Genomic DNA, 23,126 nt, shown 5'->3' with positions numbered 1-23,126 from the left:
GAGAGGTGGACACCGGCAGCGGTGATGAAGTTGAGACTGAGACTGAGAATGTTCCTGCTGTGGCAGCCAGCAGCGGTGAACAGCCAGCACGAAGAGCTCGGCAAATTAATGTTGGCTGGACTGACGTTCTGCCTACAAATGAGCTGCCGACTTTTAACGGCCATCCGGGCATCAAGGGCGACCTGACTGTGGAGCAATTGGCAGATCCTGAGTTTGTATTTCCTAAGTTCATCACTGAAGAAATGTTGAAAATTTGTGTGACCCAAACGAATTTGTATTATCACCAATGGATTGCCCGCGTAGTGCTGCAAGTTATGCCACACCAACGCCCATGGAAGGATCTGACAGTGTCTGAGCTAAAGGTGTGGATTGGAATTCTACTGCACAATGCTCTACACCCGTACCCCTCCATATCCCTGTACTGGTCTTCCGACCCAAACTTTGCGAGCGAGATTGTTAAAAAGACAATGAGCTTAGTACGTTTTGAGCAAATCAAGCGGTTTATTCATCTGGCTGACAGCGGACAAGAGCCTAAGCGCGGCGCAGCAAACTATGATGTCCTCTACAAGTTGCGGCCTTGGCTGGCAGGTCTACTGACCAACTCCCAGGAGATGTTTGTGCCGGGCAAATGTGTGTCAGTAGACGAAATGGACATATCCTTCAAGGGCCGGTCAGCGTTCAAGTCAAGGGTCAGCGTTCAAGTCAAGGGTCAGCGTTCAAGAGAGCTGGGGATGGATTTCTTGCCTACGCTCTGTACGATCCAGTGACAGGCTACACCAACAAGTACCAGTTTCAGTTTGACAACAAGGTAGCCACCACTCCTGGCCTAAGCAAAACGTTCAGTGCTGTTTATCAACTGATGCGCCAGCTTCCAGGTGACGGCTATCATGTCTTTGTGGACAATCTGTACTCAAGCTGCTTGCTGGCAGAAAAGCTGCTGGAGGACAACAAACTGTACACGTGTACAGCGCGCTCAGATCGGATTCCCGACTGTGTGAAGCAGACTGTTCGCCGTGGCCAAGGGCAGAAGAAGCACGAGGCACCGTCAAATGGGCATGCCGGCGCAATGTGGTTGCTCTAACCGTTTATGACATTAAGCCAGTTCCCATGATAACAACCGGTCATCACAGGCTAGAGGACGTGGTCTACACTAGAAAGAGAACAAGGATAAGCTGCTCTATAGACTGTGATGGAGACAATAGATATCCTTAGCTAAAAAACGCTAACATAAATGCAAACCTTTCCGTACTTCGGATCGTTCAAGCTGACTTTTCCCTTAGCACAATGTACGTTATAGTTCAGACGAAGTAGTTGTGACAACCATGGCGATATGAATTTTCGTGGAAACAGGTGTGGGAAATTCAAAATTTTGAAACAGGGATTAGTTTGCTGTCGTTCCGAAAGAATACCTTGGCGAGGTCTTTCACTCTGGAATAGCAAAAGCACGGCGAAAATGAGTTTTCGCTGTTCCCAGGTCCTTGGAAAACCTTTCCTAAACGCAGCACCGAGGACTGTAAGGGTTCTCTCCAGCTCCAGCACGTCTGGGAGAGGCCGATGCATTTCTTCCTCAGGAGTGCCGTGGAACTGGTCCTTTGTTTCCCAGATGGGATAGAGGGTGAAAGCCACGAAGCAGAGGACACAGACATTGTCAACTGAAAGGCAAAACTCGCCAAAAATAGCTATATGTCACAAGAGGAAACAATCTCGACTCTCATCTCGACTTGCACGTGCTTTTTATCTCCCGCCAGTTACAATACAATGCGAGTTTTAGCATTTTTTTGCAGAATTACCATAACGAACGTCGGCCCGTTATTTTGAGCTCTGTAACGTTTTTCCGTTACCCGATAACGTCTTTTGTCACGGCTGGGAGTGTGTACCGTAAAAGTTAGCGTTATCGTAGTTTTGCTAAGGATGTCTAATACATTTACCATCAGCATGAAAAAAGTGTGCATCAGCACAAAGTAAAGCGTACCTTGTGCTTGCATGCCGCCATCCGTTGTATTTCCATCAGCAACTGCAGGACTACACACAGCCAGCAAACAACACAACAAGACAACAGTAAAAAAAGAGTAAATTTTTCTCTGTTCCCAAGGGAACTCACGACGGCCGCTACAACCCGGAATAACCCAGCGGCAGATGCAGTGTCTGAAGCTGGGGGTGAGATTACAGAAAAATGCTCCCAGCCAGGATAAGAAAAGGAAGCTAGCGTGAGCAGAAAAGACAGAATATGCAATCCATCGAAAAGAGGCAGAATTTTGTTTGATCAGAGAAAAATTGATCTCTCTATTGGCGGAGAGAAAAAGAGAGAGAGAAAGAGAGAGAGAGAGAGAGAGAGAGAGAGAGAGAGAGAGAGAGAGAGAGAGAGAGAGAGGGAGAGAGAGAGAGAGAGGGAGAGAGAGAGAGAGAGAGAGAGGTGGGGAGGAGGAGAAAGGATCATGTTCACCCTATCGGGATACTACTTGCCTTTGCATAGGTGGAACAGGCTGAGTGGGAACAACGGCAGGTTGCATGGCCATGGAAGGTTGCTGTTGCTGTTGCTGCTGTTGCAGTTGTTGAGTGCCAGGCATAGCAGTAGCACCCATTGCACCTCCACCAGCAGCTCCACCGCCCGCAACAGCGGCTGCAGCCATTGCTCCTTGTGTGGCATCTTGCGCTGGCTGCACTTGGTGCGCCTACACAATCACAAAGATATAAGCAGGTACATGAACATCAGTGATCGTGTGACTAAACACAGTCTCTGTGATCTCCAGCTACCAGAGATAACCAGCTGCTCATCATCATCAATGTTCTATTGGCCAACCCTATTCCAAGATGATTATTATCGAATGAAGTGTATGTCGTTATCGTGAGTACAGAAACAATGGAGCAAACCTGCGGCATATCCAGACCCCCATACAGAGTGGACAAACAGAGGATGATGCTGGAGCACACACTCTGTTAATCACAGCTGGTGCATAATATGCATGCATTCACTCCACTTGCATGCAGATATGTTGCACACAGCGTACAGTACAGGATGGTATTGATACCTGTACCGTCACCATGGATAACCAGATGGATGATGACGTAGCACGGACTCTAGTAACCATTACTGGAGCATAGCATATCCGTACATACATTATTTACTCCACTGTCATGGAAGTATGTTGTTGCACACATATACAGCAGGGTGGTAGTGAACTACGCGTGGACAGAGGGTATTACCGGTGGGGTCTGGGTTGGCACTGCCGAACGCTGTACTTGTGGTGTGTTGCGCTCTCCCTCCACTTTGAGAACATCCTCCACCCATGTCGCAACGCGCTGTCGCTCCTCCCTGTGAACAACCAGTAGAGTGCAGCAATACACAGTCAGTATACAAACACACTGGGTAGATACCGTGTGTATACAGACTGGATAGATAAAGAGTGTATACAGACTGGATAGATAAGGGGTGTTTACAAACTGGATAGATAAAGGATGTATAGGGACTGGATAGACAAGGTGTTACTGCTGGTCTATTTATGTTAATTATTTGCAGTGACCAAACGAGCAGAGGTACTCAAGAACAAGGAAGCGAATGAAGGTGCCAAGAAGTACAAGACTCGCTGAGGGAGTGAGTATAGAGACTGGATAGATACACATACATGCACTGAGATACAGTGCTGTACCCAATAAAGCTAACGATCAAAAACCAACACATTCAAACTTCTTCAACTTGTTGCTGGGTGCAACGTAAGCCTTAGCTCTGTGCACAATATGAAGTTCATACAACAATAGCCTGCATCATTATTGCATAACACGAATACATGTATAATTATAATAAATCTCACTTGACATCCTTAGCCGATAGTGTACTTGACATCAGTCCAACGTCACCCTGAACATCAACCAGCATACAGACACATCATTATCAGCAATGCATTACCGTAGAATCCCGCAGATAAGCCCAAGGGCTTATCTGTTTCACAAGGACATTTCGGTGGGCTTATACGAGAACATGGGCTTATACGCGGGCATGGGCTTATACGCCGACAGCAAGTTGTGCTATTGAAAAGTATCAAGGAAGTGAGAAGTACATTGCTGAAAACCACTGTGCAAACAAAAACAACCGATGATTGTGCTGAAATGTACGAAAAAAAACTATAATGTGCATGTACAACATACATGGTATGGCCAAAAGTCCATAATTTGTGGACTCTCGGTATGACCTAGGCCCATGGGCTTGTACGATGAAGCCTAGTGATGTTCGAACAAACCCTGGGCTTATGCGCGGGCATGGGCTTATACGCGGGTGGGCTTATCTGCGGGATTCTACGGTATGCCATTGGGCCCAAACACAACTACAGATATACACACTAGGGTACATGCAGCATTGAAGCACTACATTGTATTTCATGGTTTGCGTAAACACTATAAGGTTTGCAGTTTTCACCCACACGCTCTAGGTTGAGCTCACTTGAGAGCCCACCTGGCTGCCATGGCAACCAGTAGCCTGTGCCCACATACATGCCACGTCCAAAAGGAACGTCATGCAGTAAACTGTGTGCTGTTTGCTGTTGTCTTCTTTGTGTGAGGCAAGCTTGAGCGCAAGGTTGTCGTGAAGTTTTGTGATCCTAAAGTTTGTTTCTCATTTTCGGATGGTGTTGATGTCGCAAACCGGCTCCGGACCAATCATGTGACAAAAGTGAAGTCGAGCAAAATGGAAGCATCCATTTTTTGGGCACTCATGAACACCGAAATATGCAACGCCTACATCACACGCAAGTTGGGGATGTCAGTAATGACAACCAATGCCACGGCCATGACACATGCCCAGTTACGCGCACAGCTTGTAGAGTTACTCGTGGTGTTGAGAAAAAGAAAATGGGGGTCGAGCATTGGTCAGTAACGCAAGGCATCCAGCCAAGTGGCATTGGAAAGGCTCCCATACCGCAATGTTGGTCAACACTTGATTATGTGGGTTACAAGTGAAAAGGCCAAAAGCACTCTACAATGACTGCATGCCACTCAAGGAGAATGGTAAGCCAAAGGCCAGGAGCGGCTATGAGTGAAACCTCTGGGACACGGGCCTGCACCCTGATTCCTTCCTTGAGTACCACATAACCCAATTTGAGGAGCATGTCTAATCCTGCTGTAGAATGTTGGAACTAAGTTCTAATGGTAACTAGAGTGTACTATTTTCTTCCATGAGCTTTGCTATTACTGGTCTTGTAGCCAAACTTGGCTTCAACAGTAAGCTTCTCTGATATTACTCTGCACTTAGCCACGGTGTCTAGTCCTTCATGCATGGAAAAATCATACGGGTGAGGGTAGTATGAACAGAACAGAGACACCACAGGAAACTTGCAAAGGACAATATTTATGGACTCGGATCGGACACATAATTCATCCATTGCAAAGAGCTATGTACTCAGAGACAAGAACACCAAAGTGAAATGTACACTTACAGATGCTGGCGTCTCGGCTTTGTGTGTGAGCTCAGCTACAATATTGAGGATGGTGGATACCCACTGGATGAAGCAAACACAAAATCACACACACACACTGATATGTTAGCCATGCGTACCACATTACCCATGTAAGCCAGGGGCATCACACACGGTACGATCAATACGATCATGGTCATACCACCTTTCCTCCAGTCCACTCGGAGCGCCTGTAGAGCGCTAAAATGTGCCCTGTTGGCCGAAAAATCTGTTTTGGGGGGGGGGGGGGTACAACCCGAACACCCCCCCCCCCCTTCACCGTTGTACCGCTCCCCACTGCCCTGTGTCGTCCCTGTAAGCATGCCTGGGCTAAACCAACCAATCCATCAGCTGTAGGCTGGTCAACTGTTGCATATAAGGGACATGCCAGCTGTTTAGGGTTATGGGGTTATGAGGTACTGGCACGCAATGTAAGATGTGTTTGAGACTGGAATGCATAGGTTCTGGGCCTAGACCGTAGTGCTGGGCAGTAACGTGGAAGGTCAGAAACTTACCAAGACGAGCAATATTGTCCACATCAAAATTTGAACCTAGCAACCTATAGGCGAGTATAGCTACCATATTTTCCTGAGTATAAACCGCACCCAGAAATTTGTCAAAAATCCAGACACAAGTCTACCCTGTATTTCACGGTTCATTTTACCATCGTAGTGTAAGCCGCACTGATGTTTTTCGGGTGAATTACGGGCGTTTAAAGTGCGGCATAAAACCAGGAAAAAACGGTATCAATCTCCAGCCAAACAACGATATTGCAAACAACACAATCTATTTCAACGCTCACCTCTTCTCGAGTAACATCATTCTCCGCCTGCAGCAAAATTGGCCTAAAGAGAAAATGAGAAGAATAGATGAAGTCAATTCAACAATAGGGCTGACGCACATTGTACGAATGCATAAATGCAGTAGGGGTGTACATACTTGGTTGGGTGTTTATTGTGTGCTATACACACTCATTATTTAGCCCAGAACTGATCAATGGAAGACAGTCGTGTTTCCAGCTCTATCACTTTGGATAGAAATAATGACTACCTAGACATTCTTCTGAAAAATAGATATTGTCGTATGAAATGCTTCCAGAGCAAGTTTGAAAGTAACTTAGCGTACTCAATTGTGCAACCTGCTGTGGTGGTGCTGCTGAGTGCTTAGAATACTTCATACAGCAATTTACTTGAAACGTACAAAGGCAGAGGGAAACAGAGACAACCGGCTAGGTCATTGTTGTAACGCTGCGTTTCATGCACATAGCAAAGCTCCAAGGCAATCCTCAGACAACTGAGGATTGCCTGAGCGTTGTCTGAAGATTGCCTTAGCTTTGCTATGTGCATGAAACGCATTCGCGGAGCGGTGCGGCCAAAGGGCCATCTTTAAGGGGGGTCTTGGGGTCCTCCCCCAGAAAAAATTTGGAATTTAGACGGCAAATCCTGCACTCTGGGCGACTCCCTGTACAAAATCATACATCGAGACTTTTTCTCCCCGGTTTTGGACATTCCACTTGGACCATTTTTTTTTTTTTTTTTGGTATGGCCATGGCCGTACCGGCCGTACCAGTGGCGCCGGCCCTGCCTAGCTGGTTGTCTCTGTTCTCTTCTGCCTTTGTGGTATTGCTCCATCCTGGTGGTATTGAGCACTCTAGGCAATCTGGGAATTCTCGCTATTGTACTTGACATATACTTGTATTTGAGATAGTCCGGACAGCTAAGGTGACTTACTCCTTGGTGTGTGAGGATACTACTTGAAAGCAGTACCTTCGGTCGTCACAGTCCAATGTACCTGCACGGGCCGACGGGTCCAGTAGCATGGTAGGCTCCGCAGTCTGGTAAGGGAGGTAAATTCAATACGGCACAGAACAGCACGGACCGCGCCACAAAACACAATGGACAGACAGACACACGGACGACCAGACATACAACACAACATACACATACACATACAAGAAAGACGGATGGAGACCATTAGCCACATCCACGTTACATGTAGCATTCCCGTACCATCCAGACCATCCGGACCATTCCAACCCTAGAGTCAGAGGTACTTTGTAGGTCCTATCAATTCGGTTGGCTTCCCTGTGTTCTTGGTATAGAGATGTGCTTTCAAAGAAGGGAGAAATTATGAATGTAATAAGACATGATGCGGTCTCCCTTAGTTTTCACTTTACCCAGATACACGGCATTCATCTAATCAGAGTGAGTACACACCTTTGTGTCCGGCAGTTGGCACATCAGCATTCCGTTGTCGGTGTGGAAGTATGCTCGCTCCCATTGTCCACGGCTTGGACCAGGCTTCACGCTAAGAAGAGAAACAATACCCAGAGAAATCAAAAAGCATTGTCAGAAAATCGGAACAAATTTTTTTCCAGCTAACCAATAGATACCATACAGATGTACAAAGCTCTACTAAAGCACTGAGATGGATGTTACATTGAGCAATGCGGCCGTAAAGCCAAGCAGCAGAGCGGAGTGCCTCGCTACATGTGTTGGAGTCAAAGGCAACGGAAGGGTCAAGGAGGTTTTATCAGACTTACTTCTTGGTGTAGAGATAGCCAGCCTTCTCCTTCAGTGACCTGTCGGCAGGTTGAACATCGGAGAAGGGATCTGCAACAATGAACAAAAACATACATGACCACACATAAACAAGATCGGCATCATCACACTGTATACAAGGATTGATCAGATTTGGAGAAGAATGTTATAAATTAAATTTGATTCAGTCAATAATCCCATTAGCTATCAGATCGGGGGGAACTCCCTCAAGCTAATAAATTGTCACGTGGACTGGTCAATGGGCACACCGCAATCATGTTCTGATCAATCTCACCACTAGGATCGGGATCAGGGTTGTAGCGAGATGAGTACTCCTGCTCAATCTTCTCTCTCAGGCTGCTCAACTTCCTGTTCTCAATGTTGTGCTCAGAACGATCCCTACAAAAACAGCAACAGAAGCATCACACATCACAAAGAGCAACAGAGACACATTTGCTGCCAGGAACCGCAAGAAGAATAGATTTACTTCGGTGTCACCAGCACATCACCGTGCATCTACCAGCACCATGTCAGCAATATGTATTCCCCCCCCCCCACACATTCACACACAGCTTGTCATACTGCGCTACAAGACCCACCCTCTCCTGGCATATTTACCGGCATGGTCAGTACCCCATCCTCATGTTCCCTGAAGATTTCGAAAGCATGAACCTTGAGTAGCAGCAAACAAGCCTTGATTGCTCTTGTTTTTCTAGATCTCTATTCATTTATACAAAGTAATCCCGAAGGGCTTATTTAGCGGGTCTCCTGGATTATGTCTTATAGCAGGTGAATGAGTATTTACTGGCAGCAGTAAGTCATTGAAGACTATTTTCACTGTGCCACTAGATAAAACAAGACGCTTAGTGTAGAGGTTGGTGTTCACAAGATTCAAGCCAGATGACCGTATCACATTTGTCTGGTTGGCTTACAGAGCTGATCACTGGTAGCATGCATGAATCCATTACTGTAAGATCAATAGTCCTTTTGCACATTACGCCATTGGACACGCGTAACGGAAACATTTGAACCTAATGGGTGTTGACGAATCTTGGCCATTAGGCGATTGTATTACTTTAGATGGTTTTGCAGAATATTTTATGGCTATTCGGTTCTTTGGCTCTTGGCGGAGCCATGTTCTGTAGCTTTCGCCACCTCTGTTGTCCTTTTTTAGTGGTGAAGCTGTGTAGGTTATGAGCTGGAGCCGTGGAAGTCGCGCTTTTTGACTGATTTGGAGCACCGATGGCTGTCCAAAGTCACAATTGTACTTCTTGAACCAGTCGAGTGTCATCGGTGGAAGAATGGAGGACCTGTACTCTTTAGTCGAAGCAGACGTTCCCGGTGCTTCTCTGAGTGGTCGTAAGCCAAGGGATCTGCAAGTACCAGAGTTAAAAAGGTGGCTGGCGTGCCGTGGTGCGTCTCGTCGTGGAAAGCATGCGGAGCTTGTGAAAAGGTGAGTTTCTGATACTGACATTTCGTGAGATTTATTTCGAAATACATATTGTAGCCCTTCGATCCACATGGATATTCCTTGTGAATATTGATTATTATTGGCTGTTCATAATACAAAATTTGAGAAAGCCATCGACGATGTTCGACTCTGGTGCTCTGCAGGGTACAGCATTTATTTATTTTACTTGTCACTGTGGAGAACTGTGGAGAAGCTTTGTCAGTATAGAATATAAGCTGAGTCCCGAGTGCCGGTTTACGGGAAATAAAAACCCGAGGCAAAAAACCGAGGCGAAGCCGAGGTTTTTTGCCGAGGTTTTTTTTCCCCGTAAACACGAGGGCGAAGCTTATATTCTATTTAACTGAATTGTAGCATAGAAAACCTCCAGTCATTTTCCTAAAAGTGGTTTTTACAGCACCAGGTATTTTTAAACAGGTTTTTACAGCACCAGGTTTTTTATATGAGTGATTACCAGAAATATTACCTGTTTTTTAGAACACGCAAATGACTGAAGGTTTTTTCTACTATAATTTAATATTGCATACTAAGGCAGTTTTATTGGACGGCATGAGCTGATTATATGAAGCAACTTGTCAAAGAAATTGAGCATTAGTATAATAATCAGGATAATAATTTTGTTTCCCGGCGACCTTTCGTTTGCTGTTATCAATCGAGCAACTCAGCCCTAAGACTTACTACGAATTGCATTTCTCTTTTCTTCATGTCTCTCTTGGTGTAACAGGGTTGAAGACTATGTCAAGGAAGGATTGGACAAAAAAATTATCGATCCAGACAATGGTTCCAATATGGAGCGCAAGCGGCGCCGACTTGAGCAGGATGCAGACTCAGGCAAGATACCAGCCGTAAATCTTGATAGTTCTGTTACCTTTCCAGAGTCGGGTTGGCAGTGCAGCTTTAAACAGCTCCTAACCACATGGCCAGCAATCGAGGACATCTGAGAGTTGTAATTTTTGTACTCCTCCGAGGTGTGATTTTTGGCGTGCTGGGCCGAGGACAAGGAAGCCATCTGCAAAAAAACTGCAGAAAATGGTTGTTGTTTGATCCTTTGGTGTAATCTTTGTTTCTAGGCGAAGCTAGTTGCTGTTTGGAGCAGAAACGCTGAAATTGACTATTTTCTGCATGTACTCATACATGTACTCATGTACTCAGTCATGCAGTCTCACTCGTATTTTAGCTCTTTTTCTGGAATGGATGCTGCTCTGCGCCCCTTGGTGAACCTTTCCTGCGCTCGTGGAGCAGCTGAAAAGGACCACTGGTATGTTTGGTTCCTGGTTTGAAAGTGGAGACTCGACTTTTGTGCCTTGAAAAAGGAGTAGAGAGCGATAAAGGTACGTCTGTGGCTTATTTTTGAGTGCTCCTCGTACAATTTTGATCGTGATAGAAATTCTCAGACCAAAGTCAGACCAAAGTCAGCGCGATGATGGCCGTACAGTTTTCTTGTGGATTTTTTAGTTGTTTCATCTCGTATCTATGTCAGTATCGTGATGGTGAAGTGGAGAGGGTGATTTTCTTCCTCTAGGCTTCGTTCGGCCGACTTTGCTTCGTCCTCGTTGAAAAGTGATCCGGAAAAAAAGGTCGATTCGAAAAATTATGTTGATTTTCAAAGTACGTGGTGACATGCGATTGCTGGCTATGGTCAGCTTTGCCTCGTTGTACAACCACTTTATCGAGAAGTCTGTACTGGTAGCAGCCAGGCAGTCCATGGACGTTGCTGTATCAACGTCTCCAGTTGATGCCGAGTCATTGTCTAGCGGAAGCGGCAGTCACAGTGACGTGTTCTCATCGTTCAAAGGTGTAGATAAGGGCTACAAGTTCTTCAAGGATGGCCATGTTCAGAAGATTGAACTTGTGACGCAAGAGAATTTTTCATTTGTTCGAGGTAAAGTGCTACCATCAATGAAAGAAGATGCAATTTACAAGTGTAAACAGAGTGGATGCTCACGTTGGTTTGAAGAGCGGCGAAAAAGGGTGACTGCCACTATGTGTAAGGTCATTGTCCGTCGCCGCACGGATGATTTCCAGTCAGTGGTTCGGCAGAAACTCTGCAGTGAGTTCCGTGGCAACTTGGCAACCCGCAATGGTACAAGGAGTGAACCACTGGCTATCAAGCAGTACTTGGGAAAAAGAACGCTGAATCACCCAACTTCTCATTCGCTTGTTCTGGTTTAATGGTCAGCCTCAAAACCCCGTGGCTAGCTACATCTCCTGATGGTATCTTGCCTGATCCCACTGCTGGCCGTGGAGTCCTGGAAGTGAAGTGCCCGTACAGCTGCCGGTCTGTCTCCTTGTCTGATGCAGCACAGAAGAAATCATTCTTCCTGAACCATGATGGTGCAGAGCTGTCCCTGAAGCAGTCGCACCAATACCACTTCCAGGTGCAGTTCCAGCTCCTTAACACGGAGTGTGAATGGGCTGATTTTGTTGTTTGGACTCCTCAAGAAATGTTTACTCAGAGGTTGAAACATGAAGAGCAGTTTGCAGAGCGTTACCTTGGCAAACTGGAAAGTTTCTATTTCAAGCCTCTACTTCCAGCTCTCTTCATTGAAACTGGCTGTGTCCAACCAGAGAATGCCATACTCGATGACCTGGATACCATGGCCGGATCACTGCCACCTAAACACAGGAGTCATCACTAGCAGCTGCCAGTTCACCGGCTCAAGCCCGCAGTACTGTGTTGCATGGATCTGCCGCTACGTCACAAGTCACGACTCAAGCCCGCAGTACTGTGTTGCATGGATCTGCCGCTACGTCACAAGTCACGACTCAAGCCCGCAGTACTGTGTTGCATGGATCTGCCGCTACGTCACAAGTCACGACCTCCAGTCCTATGCTCCCACCGCCCTCTCTCCAGCGGCGTACCCGTACACCGTCAGTAGACGTTTACGCCATCTGCCTTGAAGGTGATCAGCGCTCCCTGCACATGTGCAGGCGGACCCCATGGCTAACAAGAAGATCTTGTATGTCAAAATCTTTGTCTGCCATAATGGAATCGTCATGCTCTAATAAACTGATCAGTCCGCTCTGTTCTTTGATGGCACTATCCGACACAGATACTTCGAATACTTTCGAAACAATTGTCACATGGCCATGCGGTGCAATGCCGATAAGGCATTTTTACCGTGTTGTGGTTCTTGTACGCCGACCACGTAGCACTTTGCCGCGCCAGCGATGATGAGATGTTTATGAAAACTCTGTGCAGTCAATCACAACGCGAGTTGTTGCATACCATTGCTTGAGTGCAGGTGGCATCAATTTGTCCATTCTTCTCCTTGGAAGCCAAGATGGAAGTTGGCGAAACTTATGGTACATTAAATTTACCCAAGTTGTGACAGTGCGCGAGACAGTGGATGGGTGGAGTTTAAACCGGTCGGCAAGGTCAACTTCTTTCAGTCCAAGACGAAGACGGACGAGGACGAGAAATAACTGCTCCATCAGCTCTAGATTCGGTGTACTGCCTGGTTTGCTGCCATGTTGCATCGCATCATCAGGTGCCGTCCGTGAACCCATCCACGTCCGCATCACCTTGGCGGAATCGTGCAGAAAGTTGAAGAACGCCATGAACATAAGGAACGATGAAAATCCAGTGTAGAAAGACAACAATTTCTGGTTATTGTTTTACTCTGTGGATAGAGAACACATGTCTCTCTGCAGTATTTAACTTGGCTTCCATGTCCTCTGTGGCCAAGGAACGACTTTTGAGGACCTCGTTCTCATTCTTGAGCAAATCCACTTCTGCTCTAAGCATTTCAACACATTCACAGTGCTGGTGTTCAACTGGTACTACATATACGTCTGGGGAGTCATCTGCAGAAGGGACAACGTCAGTGGCAGTTGCAGACTGGGTGATGACACTGGAGGCGCCTTGAGCTGATGGCTTTGGCTTCTTTGCCGAGGGCAGCGCGTGTCTTTCTGCTGGTGGCTTGCGCTTAGTCACTTCAGGGCGAAAATCGAAAATCGTAGGTACGGCAGTTGGCAGAAGCCTTCGGCGAGTCTGTTGTGACTTCTTCTGCTCGGACGGTCGCTTGTGTGCTCCTGCGTGATATACCTCATCCACAAAGTGCCGAGAACACACTTTCGTGTGCTTCGTGATGGTGAAAGCGGCTCCTACGTCTCTATGAATGTTGGCGATCCAATGCTTTCTCAGGTCTTTGTCGTCAGGAAACTGTGGAATGCGACTAAGTCGTCTCCAGGTTTTCCGCTGTTGGAAACACACTGGGGGACACATCAGTGATGAGGCATACTGTCGACAGGCTTGTACAGGATACAGATCCACGCAGAACTACAGCACGCTGTCAAAATACGACCAACCTATCAAACAAAATCAAACCACTTAGGCTTCTTCTCCAACTCGAGCCATGTCAAGGACACCCATTAGGTTTGAAAATGACCGTTACGCGATGATGTCATCGCCGAACACGCTATAACGTTAACAAACATTTAATTCTAACGAGTTGACGAATTTAAAAGAAACGTTAACATTTGAAGTCATTATGAGCAAAACGATATGTACATGTACAGTCATTTGCCGGTTTTGAGACAGAATTCGTTAGAATTTCACCTCGCTAACCCACAAAATCCGTAGATCATTAACTTTAATTGACGTTAAAATATCTGGCGTTACAGTATGCAAGGTTATGATCTGCTGGCTAGACCTAGAGAAGCTTACTTCTGTGCTTGTACGCTGAGTGTAGTCAGGAATTTGGCTACTTCTTCTGTCAGAATCTCATGACCCATCTTGAAGTAGGAGAGCTGGGCATAATCACAAATCACCGGAAACAATTAATTGTATACTTTCAAGATTCCCTAATGCTGAGCTCTTAGAAATCAAGGTCAGAAAATGTCAGCAGGTCAGGCAAATAGGATTTGTACCTCACCGGAAATGAACATTCTTTCAACCTAGGACTGCCTGGCTTTCAACACTAGATCTGCATGTTCCGTTGTGGACGGCCAGAGCAGCTGTACTACGGCCCCGGTATAGGAGGGCAGAATGCTAGACTAGTGACAGTAGTGTCTCTGCCAAAGATTGCTACCACATGACATGTAAACGTTAAAAATATTATGCATCCTTTTTTCACTACTGGATTTTTTCCAGCCGCGCTGCAACCCACAGTTAATTGGGAACTCGTGGCCTGGCACGAGGGTAACATGGATGCAGCTAATGGGATTTCGGTGTTTGACCACTTGGTGGTAGGTCTGATCTACTCACCTCCCACCGTTTAGGCGCTGCATCTGCGCCTTGATCCTAGAGGGTGGTGACGTTCCCACGGCGGATGCGGAAAACTCGGCTCGGCTTCCAGCCGAGTCTCACGCGAACCGTAAAAAAAATTATTATTTATATTTTCACTACATGTATGATCAGTAGTCTGTTCATTAGCATAAGAGAGAGAGAGAGAGAGAGAGTGTGTGTGTGTGTGTGTGTGTGTGTGTGTGTGTGTGTGTGTGTGTGTGTGTGTGTGTGTGTGTGTGTGTGTGTGTGTGAGAGAGAGAGAGAGAGAGAGAGAGAGAGAGAGAGAGAGAGAGAGAGAGAGAGAGAGAGAGAGAGAGAGAGAGAGAGAGAGGAGAGAGAGAGAGAGACAGAGTTACTGAGCGGTATACAGGCATCTCCGCTGGCTCTTACCTGTGCATGCATGAGGTTGATTAGTGGGTCGAGAACACTGTACGATTGCTTGCTCTGCAACAGGTTCAGTGTGCTGTAGTACTGCATGGCAACCTGAACAAGACAGGAGCACACACATACACAAGCATAAATACAGAAGCGGAGGTAGCAGCAACAGCAGCGGAGGAAGCAGCCGCAAAAATATCGTGTTCGTCTGAAGGCTGTACACACTACAGAGATGCACTAGGCACGGGACAACGCCAGTTTTATTTCAAGTCCAAACAAATTTACGATACGATCATCAGACAGCTTGGGCCATTTTAACAATATGATTGCACAGCCCTGGCACTACAGATGCCGTGCGGTGAGAGAACGGTACATGCATGAGACTGTGTTTTGCCTGCCACCACTGTAACTCTTCCATTTTCACAAATCTCTGAAAGCACATAGCACCCTTCTACTATGGTGTGCCTGCTCATCACACAGGGAAAGATGCGGTCAGCCAGAGGAGATGGCCAAACAACATGGTCGCAGTGTACCTTAGGTGGCCCTCTGGTCTAGAGAGGGGTGCAGAATTTGCTAATAATCGATTTTCATAAATGGCATATTTTGACAGTGCCAAAACATCCGACAGTGACCCATACCGTAAAGTCGCGGATAAAAGCCGGGCTTATAAGCACATAAGCCGCTTTCTGCATCAGGCTTCAATGCAAACCAGGCTTGTATGCAAACCATGCTTATATGCACCACTGATATTTTCGCCAGGCTTGTATGCACATCGGCCGATCCGGGCTTGCATAGAAGCCAGGCTTCTACGCGCGACACGCGTATATCTACCACTGACTACCGGTATGGCGGCAGTTTTACTATGCACTGTACATAGCGCATGCACTCTTGACCTACCCGATCCGCGCTTGCATAGAAGCCAGGCTTCTACGCGCGACAGGCTTATACGCATTTGACCCGTTTGATTTTCAGGCTTCTATCCGCGATGTGCTTGTATGCAAACCCGGCTTTTATCCGCGACTTTACGGTATACACACTCAGAACATTTTATGGAGATAGCACAAGCCGTTCTAGAGATATTGGCATTCGAATGTCAGCATAGTACAGTATTGAATTTGCCTACTTTCGAAGCAATTACAATTTCTACATTTCTCCGCATAAACCAGCCTATCCCAGCCAAATTCATCCGAATTGCTTCAAATTTTCTGGAGTTCTCAGTGCTGAACGCGGATGAGAGTGCCGTTGCCAGAGTAACATTGCGCATGTGCACACTGTGTTTTTTGCTCAATATTTTAAATTCAAATTTGAATTTTCATCATACAGAGTATCCAGTGAAGTAGAAATGGGAAAGAAGCAATTCAAAGGCCGTCCTGGACGGTCTAGGAAGAGGATATTTCATGCAAATCAGTGGCAGAAGCAATCAAAGGCCCCTGATTCCTGAAGACCCTCAAGCGTCCAGTCCACCCAGTTCGTCCAGCTCATCTGATGATAAAATTCGTGACATTTTTGAGCAATTTGCTGACGTTGGTGATGATAATGGCGAGTCCTCAAGCAATGAGGAAAGCGCTGGCAGTAGCTCTGACGAGCATTCTACTGATGAGTCTGGCGATGAGGACGATTTGAACACTTCTGGGACGCGTCTAGTTGATCTGCAGTGCCTGCAGCAGCTGTTGGACATCGCTGTGTCATGCAATGTGTGTCACTAACCCGTCAGGCTATCAGAAGTCAAACGCGACGGCCTAGCATCAACATTAGCTTTGTCGTGTGCAACATGTGAGACTGAAGCGGCAGGACCGATCGTCATGAAGGCAGTCTCAAGCGTGGAGCGTGAACAGGAGGTGTTTTTTGCAATGAGGTGGATTTGATGAGGCCATGAGTCGATGGTAAAATTCTGCGCTGCTTTGGACATGCCTCACCCAATGAGCTTGTCTGCATTTTATGGCCATCACAACGCATTGGCAGTGTCGTCAAAGGCTGTGGCTGAGAGGAGTATGGGTGCTGCTGCAAAAGAAATTACGGACGCCAGCGAAGCCGAGGTGTGTTCCAATGCAGTGTCGTATGATGGCAGCTGCGGGTATGCCTCGCTATATGTAGAGATGTCAGAGTGGTTACGTAATCGCCCTAAAATCGTGTCGCAGGACTGACCATAGCAGCTACAGTCACGCGTGGCACACGACCATGATCCTGCACTAGGCTGAAAAAATCGCGTGGGCGTGCAAGCAGCATACTTCCATGGCCTCGTACAGTAGCCCAAGCTTGTTTTTGAAATGTTTGGAGAGGAAGAAGGCGAAGAGCAAAGAGAAAGCCACTGTTCAGAGTTTGAACTAGCAATCTGCGTTGTGTTTTCGCGAAGCTGCTGTTGAGCCAAAGTAGGTTATTTTCGTTTGGCTTTTTCGGTCCCTGCGCATCGTTGCACGCCTTGGATTCGCTCACCATCGTCTTCAGCGTCCTTGAATTTAGTTTCTTGCAAAGTTTGGTCGCCGTGCTTGCTTGCGCACCATAGTTATTTGATCTTTTTGTGCGCACCTATGTGAACAGGGTACATATGAGTGGTCTACGTGCGTGTTCAAGTAGTGGTTTCAGTTCTGATGAGAGGCCCAGAGGAACAACGTGATTTGTGCGTTGGATCATCTCTGGCTAAGCAGCTCGAGGTAAACCAAATCGACACGATATCGAATGGACTGGTCTTGGAACAGAGCAAGGTGAAAGATGAAAATAACTGTACAAAACACGTCCCAATGTTCCTGGATTCTCACTGGCGTAGTTGTTCGATACTACATTAGTAGCTTTGCAATAGAGAAACAAAAATGCTTGATTCCGACAAGGTGTTGTCCTTTGCCGTCCATGGCGCACGGCTGTCCCATGCATGCGATGCGCGTTCATTAAATATGGCGGCCAAATTTTAATCTTTTTCATTTTTTACGCGATCTGGCCTAGTCGTATGTTTGCAATTTCGCTCGACTTCCATCTCAAACGGGCAAGGTCAACCAAAACCACGGGTGTTTGCCAGGTCATTCGATAGAGTTTAGAGCTTGGACTGGCCTTGCCTTCGACTGTGCCGCCGCTCGAGCGATCTTCTTGGGTTACCCACGCGCTACGCATGGTTTCTTTCTCGACGTGGGTGCAATTATTTTTGGATCGTCGCTCGATTTCAAGGGCTCGCCAACCTCGTCAGCGAATTTTCTCCGCCTCGCAGACAATTTTCTAGTATACCTCGATGTCCTAGCCTTTCGATTTCGTGTAGTCCTAAGCTTGACGTGCATAACTGTAGCTTTTCGTGGCCATGTTAGAGACGTAATTTTGTTCAGAAATGGAGGCTCATGTTAGCTTCCTGTCGTCGTGTTGTCGTATTGGAGGGGAGAAATTCGCGTCAAGGAGTGGACAGACGAAGTATCGTGTGGCAGATCATACTGAATCCATTTTGGCAGTGTTTCATCTCAATGTGGATGAAACCAAATACACCCTGAACATTTTTGCCACACTTGAAAATTGGCCATGGAATGCACTGTTACTGCCAGGGGCCCAACATTCTCTGGAGCTCTAGAAGTGGATGTACACCGCTCAAAGACTGGGAGCCACACAGTGGGACAAACTGTTTGAAATGCAAGCCCAAGCCTGGCAGGAAGTCCAAATGCAGAACACAAACGCAAGACAAACTTGCGGCATGGGAGAAAACGCGGGCCATCGCCCGCAAGCACGAGCACATGCACGCCGCCACCACTGACAGCAGCATCACCAACAAAACCTCGCCCCACCACACCAGTACCTGATCACTGGATAGTTTAGTCTGTTCGGTTTACGAATTCAAAAAAGGCAGACAAAATAACAAAACTAAAAACACGAGCGTCGCATGGACCGAATCTGATGAGCAGCAGCGCGTCACACCCGCATACCAAGTTTAGTAATAGTAGTAGTATAGTATTTATTCATATTTCTCTAGGGCTTAGTGGGTAAATCTCTGCATCCAGAACAGTTCAGTTCAGATAGGAATGCAACAACACACGCACAATGTCCACTATGTCACAGTGTGGTAGGGAGAGAAGTGTTTGCAGCTTGCTGGTAGACGTTCAGCCGTGCATGCATTGGCAAATGGCTAGAGCAGACGGCCCGCTGCCCTTAATGTAAGGCACACACGCAAGCGTCAGAGCTACAGCAGCCAAACAGCATAGTTCATGGATTCATGAAAGACTGCACCATACACTGCGCCAGCTCTGGTAGGGTGCCCTTTTGAGCATCGTCACTGGTCGGTGACGTTTTGCAGGCCTCACCATCAAAGATGCGAGGTGATGCTGCTGATCGACTTGCTGGCATGATAGTCACAAGCATAACTAACGAAGGATGGCTGGAAGTCAAAACCAGCTGTAGATGTAGATTCCAGGTATACCAGACAATTACTGACGCCAGCACTTTATCCGATGCCCCATCAGCGTCAACTGTACGCCGATGGTCACAGGACCGTGACAGCCTTTCGATCGGTCTACGGTCGGGAGACGGGGCTGCAAGCCCAAAGCAGCGGGTATATAGTGTTCGTCACCAGCTGAGCAAGAGAGCTTGCTGAGAGATTTAGGTGTGCACTGTTCAGCAACCAGTCCCAATATAGGTTTGTCCATGAAGGCTGGTGATCCTCAGCTATCATACAACAAATTCCTACTCACTGCGCATATGCGCATATGGCTTGTGAAACAGCAGCAGAAACTGCACTGCCTTGACAAACGCACCAGTTACCATGATGGAGCAGATATGCCCAGCCCTGGAAGCCAACACCAAATCTCCAATCGCTAGTACAAGTAGCTCTTCACTAAATCATGCCTAGTGCATGCTTGCAGTGATATTTTCAGCAAGAGCGCTGCAGTTACTGCTGAGGAGATATATTGCGTCCTTGAAGTCGAAGGCACTCATCAAAGATGTCTTGCCATCAATTCTTGGCCTTATGCAGGCACGAGGTGGTCTCCCGTGGCATTGGCCATATTACCCCGAGCTGCACTTGCTCGAGGAGCACGTTGTTTCGCTCATGGAAGTCCTTCGTGTTGGACTGAGTAGGCTTGCTGAGAGAACAGAGCGCTGAATCCATCCACGTCCACAACTACGAATAATTTACAAAAACATTCCGACTGCAGATCAGCGCTTGAAAACGGCGATGCAAATCAGCGACGTTGGGCTTCTCCATTCAAAAAAAGAGCCTTCCTAACGAAGCAATTCTCATGTGACACTACATAGTCTCTCAAGCACTCTAGTTCAGGTCTTCTTCTCTCCACTCCATTATCATTTCGATCTTCACTCGGTCGACGTGATGGTAGTAGCTATGTAAATAATAATGATGGATTCCTCCCGATCCTCGTCGCGGCTAAAATTTGTTCGGTGTTTGTCTAAATTCTCAAACTGACAGGGTTTACAAGAGAAATGTACCTAATTTTGTGCGATTGATGCAAATAAATCGGAATATGTCTGACTTCATAAATCCGTGCGGTAAACCGCATGAAAGGACGCCATGTCATTAGATGGTGCACATGAAGTCACCGTGCCGGCGAGACGAACTAATTAATTTTGTTGCTTGGAGTATGGATTCGTCGTAATTTTTGCACTTTCCCTCAGCTCTGCACTTTGTTCCCCATGGCAACCGCTCATGACGCACTGGGCAAGTTGACGGCTTTTGTGCCATCGCATCTTGCTGTTTGTGTGCAGTGGTGCATCCCTCAGCACGACAATGGCGGGTGCCTGTCATCCTACTTCGAGCGCGTATAAATACCGCTTCCATAGCTTGGATTCACCTAAAATTTGACCAGGACGGAGCGTTTTGGATACTGATTCAATTGGTATATCACTCATTCCTCTGGTTTCAAGTTAGATTTTTCGTCTGATATCGCTACTACATGGCACTTTCATTGCCATTTCATGGGACACTGGCAAGATCTTAGATTACGAGATGCTCTCCCGCTACTGCTTTCCCTGCACAAAATACAGGTCAATGGAGATACAGGGGCAACTTTCCCAGCAGGATTACGATGACAGGATAGCAGCGCATGTGTGTCAGGTCAACACAGCCAAGTCAGCACCAGCAATACACTCATTGCCGAAGATGCGTTGCCATGGTGCAAAGTGGCGTTGGATGGCTGCGCCTGAGCGCTCGCGCTGTCATCGCAGCCCACGACACGTCTTCCTGCTGTGCTTTCCTGAAAAATTTTGTTTTGCTTTGTCTTTGTTGCTGGAGGCTTTGAGTCTTTGAGATACTGTAGAGCGATTTGGAGTTGATCAGCCGAGAGTAGTCGTGAGAAATGGAAAAAGAACTTGAGAGAACCTGGACTGCGGATCAAGTCGCTCTGTTCCAGCGGAGGCGAGCAGAGGGTTACGATCTTCCCAGGCACGTCGCTCCGGATTATTTCGAGTGGCTCGATGTGCAAGTGGAACTCGAAACCAGCGCTGTGCAGAGTGCCGATGCTCCTGCCAGTGTCGCTGCTTCAGCCCGGTTGGCGCTGGCGTCTCCAGTGCAAGCAGTAGCTGAAACCATTCCTGAACCGGTTCCAGTCGAACAAATTGTCGCTGCAGCTAGTGTTGGTGTTGCAAGAAGCAATTCTTTGCCTTCAGTGTCGGTGGGGTCAGCCCCAGTGGAATCTGGCACTGACAGCCAACCCGCCAAGAAGCGGAAAAGAACTTCAGGCAGGGGCTACTACTGCGCTGTTCCGATCTGCAGTAATCGGTCTTTAGATAAGTCACTTGCATTTCATCGCTTTCCCAGTGATGCAGAGAGGTGCAAGTTATGGCAAATTGCAATTAGGAGGGATGTGGGATCAAATTTCAAGATCACATCAAAGACCAGAGGTTGCAGCTCTCATTTCAAAGAAGATGATTACGTTGACGTCGGTAAGCTCCTGTCTGGTGAGGAGCCAGAAAGTAAAGAAAAAGGCTCAACCCCACCGCTATGCCAACACAGTTCCAGTGGACGGCAACTCCTAAACCAGCGCGACGAGTTCTGAAGAGAAAACGTCAAGAGTCTGAGGAGCCACAAGATTGATGATGCCGGGGTCGTTTCTGTTGTGTCTGGTGTCTGTTCGGCTGTTGACCCAGCACCGACCCCAGTAGACCACAGATATATCAGTGATCACAGATATATCAGTGTAAGTGACCTGAGTGAAGTTGATGATCACATGGCTGGCCTAGAAAAAGACTTCAGTGAAATTAAAAAAGAGTACGAGAGCCTGAAGTGTCGTACGATCGATTTAGCCAGCATCAGAAACAATCCGGACAAGTTCAGGCACTTCACCGGGCTGCCTAACTACGCAGTGTTCTCTGCCCTGTTCAACTACCTCGAACCCAAAGCCAAGAGGATGCAAACTTGGCGCGGCCTTTCTACCCTTAGACAATTTCATGCCACTGGTCCTCAGCGACGGTCATCAGCTCGTGCGCAATCGCCAAAGATTGGCTATGAAGATCAGTTTTTTTATGTGCTTGTGAGACTTCGGAGGAATGTGAGCAAACTGGAGCTTGCGCATCGCCTGGGAGTGCATGAGTCAAGTGTGTCCATAATGCTCACAACATGGATAAGTTTCTTGGCGTACGGGCTCGCTGCCCTCCATCCGTTCCCGGAAACCCATCCTCGCGTCCTGGCTACCTCATTTAAGTGATACCCGAACACACGCACTATCATTGACTGTACGGAGATATTTACAAGAAGACCAAGTGGCCTGCAAACCAGAAAAAAACTTTTTTCTTCCTACAAAGTACAAGCAGCATAACACGTTGAAGTTTCTTGTTGGCATCAGCCCCAGCGCAGCTGTACTGTTCGTTTCGAAGGCTTGGGGTGGGCGAGCCAGCGATAAGAAAATCACGCTGAACTCGGGCCTGATGAAGTTGCTGAAACCCGGGCAGGCAGTAATGGCTGACAGAGGGTTTTTGGTTGCGGAAGAGCTGAAGAAAGTAGATGTGCAGCTGATCATGCCATCATTTCTCGGTGCGAAGCGCACACAACTACCAGCAGCAGAAGTAACAAGGACGAGGAGGATTGCGAACCGCCGCATCCATGTGGAGCGAGCAATTGCCAGGATAAAAGAATTTGAAATTCTACAAGGTGAAAT

The 23,126-nt window shown here is 47.2% G+C and overlaps 1 protein-coding gene across 1 annotated transcript in view; it reads right to left on the bottom strand.

The window, feature by feature from the left end:
- LOC135808224 (DCC-interacting protein 13-alpha-like) overlaps positions 1–23,126 on the bottom strand; it is a 50,645-nt gene that overhangs the window by 13,327 nt on the left and 14,192 nt on the right. The window contains exons 10-21 of the mRNA XM_065321382.1: positions 15,073–15,165; positions 14,122–14,204; positions 8,280–8,383; positions 7,987–8,056; positions 7,661–7,751; positions 7,175–7,278; positions 6,247–6,289; positions 5,427–5,489; positions 3,810–3,856; positions 3,205–3,313; positions 2,464–2,672; positions 1,973–2,022 (exon numbers count right to left, since the gene is read on the bottom strand). Of these exons, the coding sequence (XP_065177454.1) occupies positions 1,973–2,022; positions 2,464–2,672; positions 3,205–3,313; positions 3,810–3,856; positions 5,427–5,489; positions 6,247–6,289; positions 7,175–7,278; positions 7,661–7,751; positions 7,987–8,056; positions 8,280–8,383; positions 14,122–14,204; positions 15,073–15,165 (1,066 nt within the window). The remainder of the gene's footprint in view (positions 1–1,972; positions 2,023–2,463; positions 2,673–3,204; positions 3,314–3,809; positions 3,857–5,426; positions 5,490–6,246; positions 6,290–7,174; positions 7,279–7,660; positions 7,752–7,986; positions 8,057–8,279; positions 8,384–14,121; positions 14,205–15,072; positions 15,166–23,126) is intronic.

Source organism: Sycon ciliatum, chromosome 2, assembly GCF_964019385.1.
Source record: "Sycon ciliatum chromosome 2, ocSycCili1.1, whole genome shotgun sequence".
NCBI lineage: Eukaryota > Metazoa > Porifera > Calcarea > Leucosolenida > Sycettidae > Sycon > Sycon ciliatum.
This window is presented reverse-complemented; position numbering and strand designations above follow the sequence as displayed.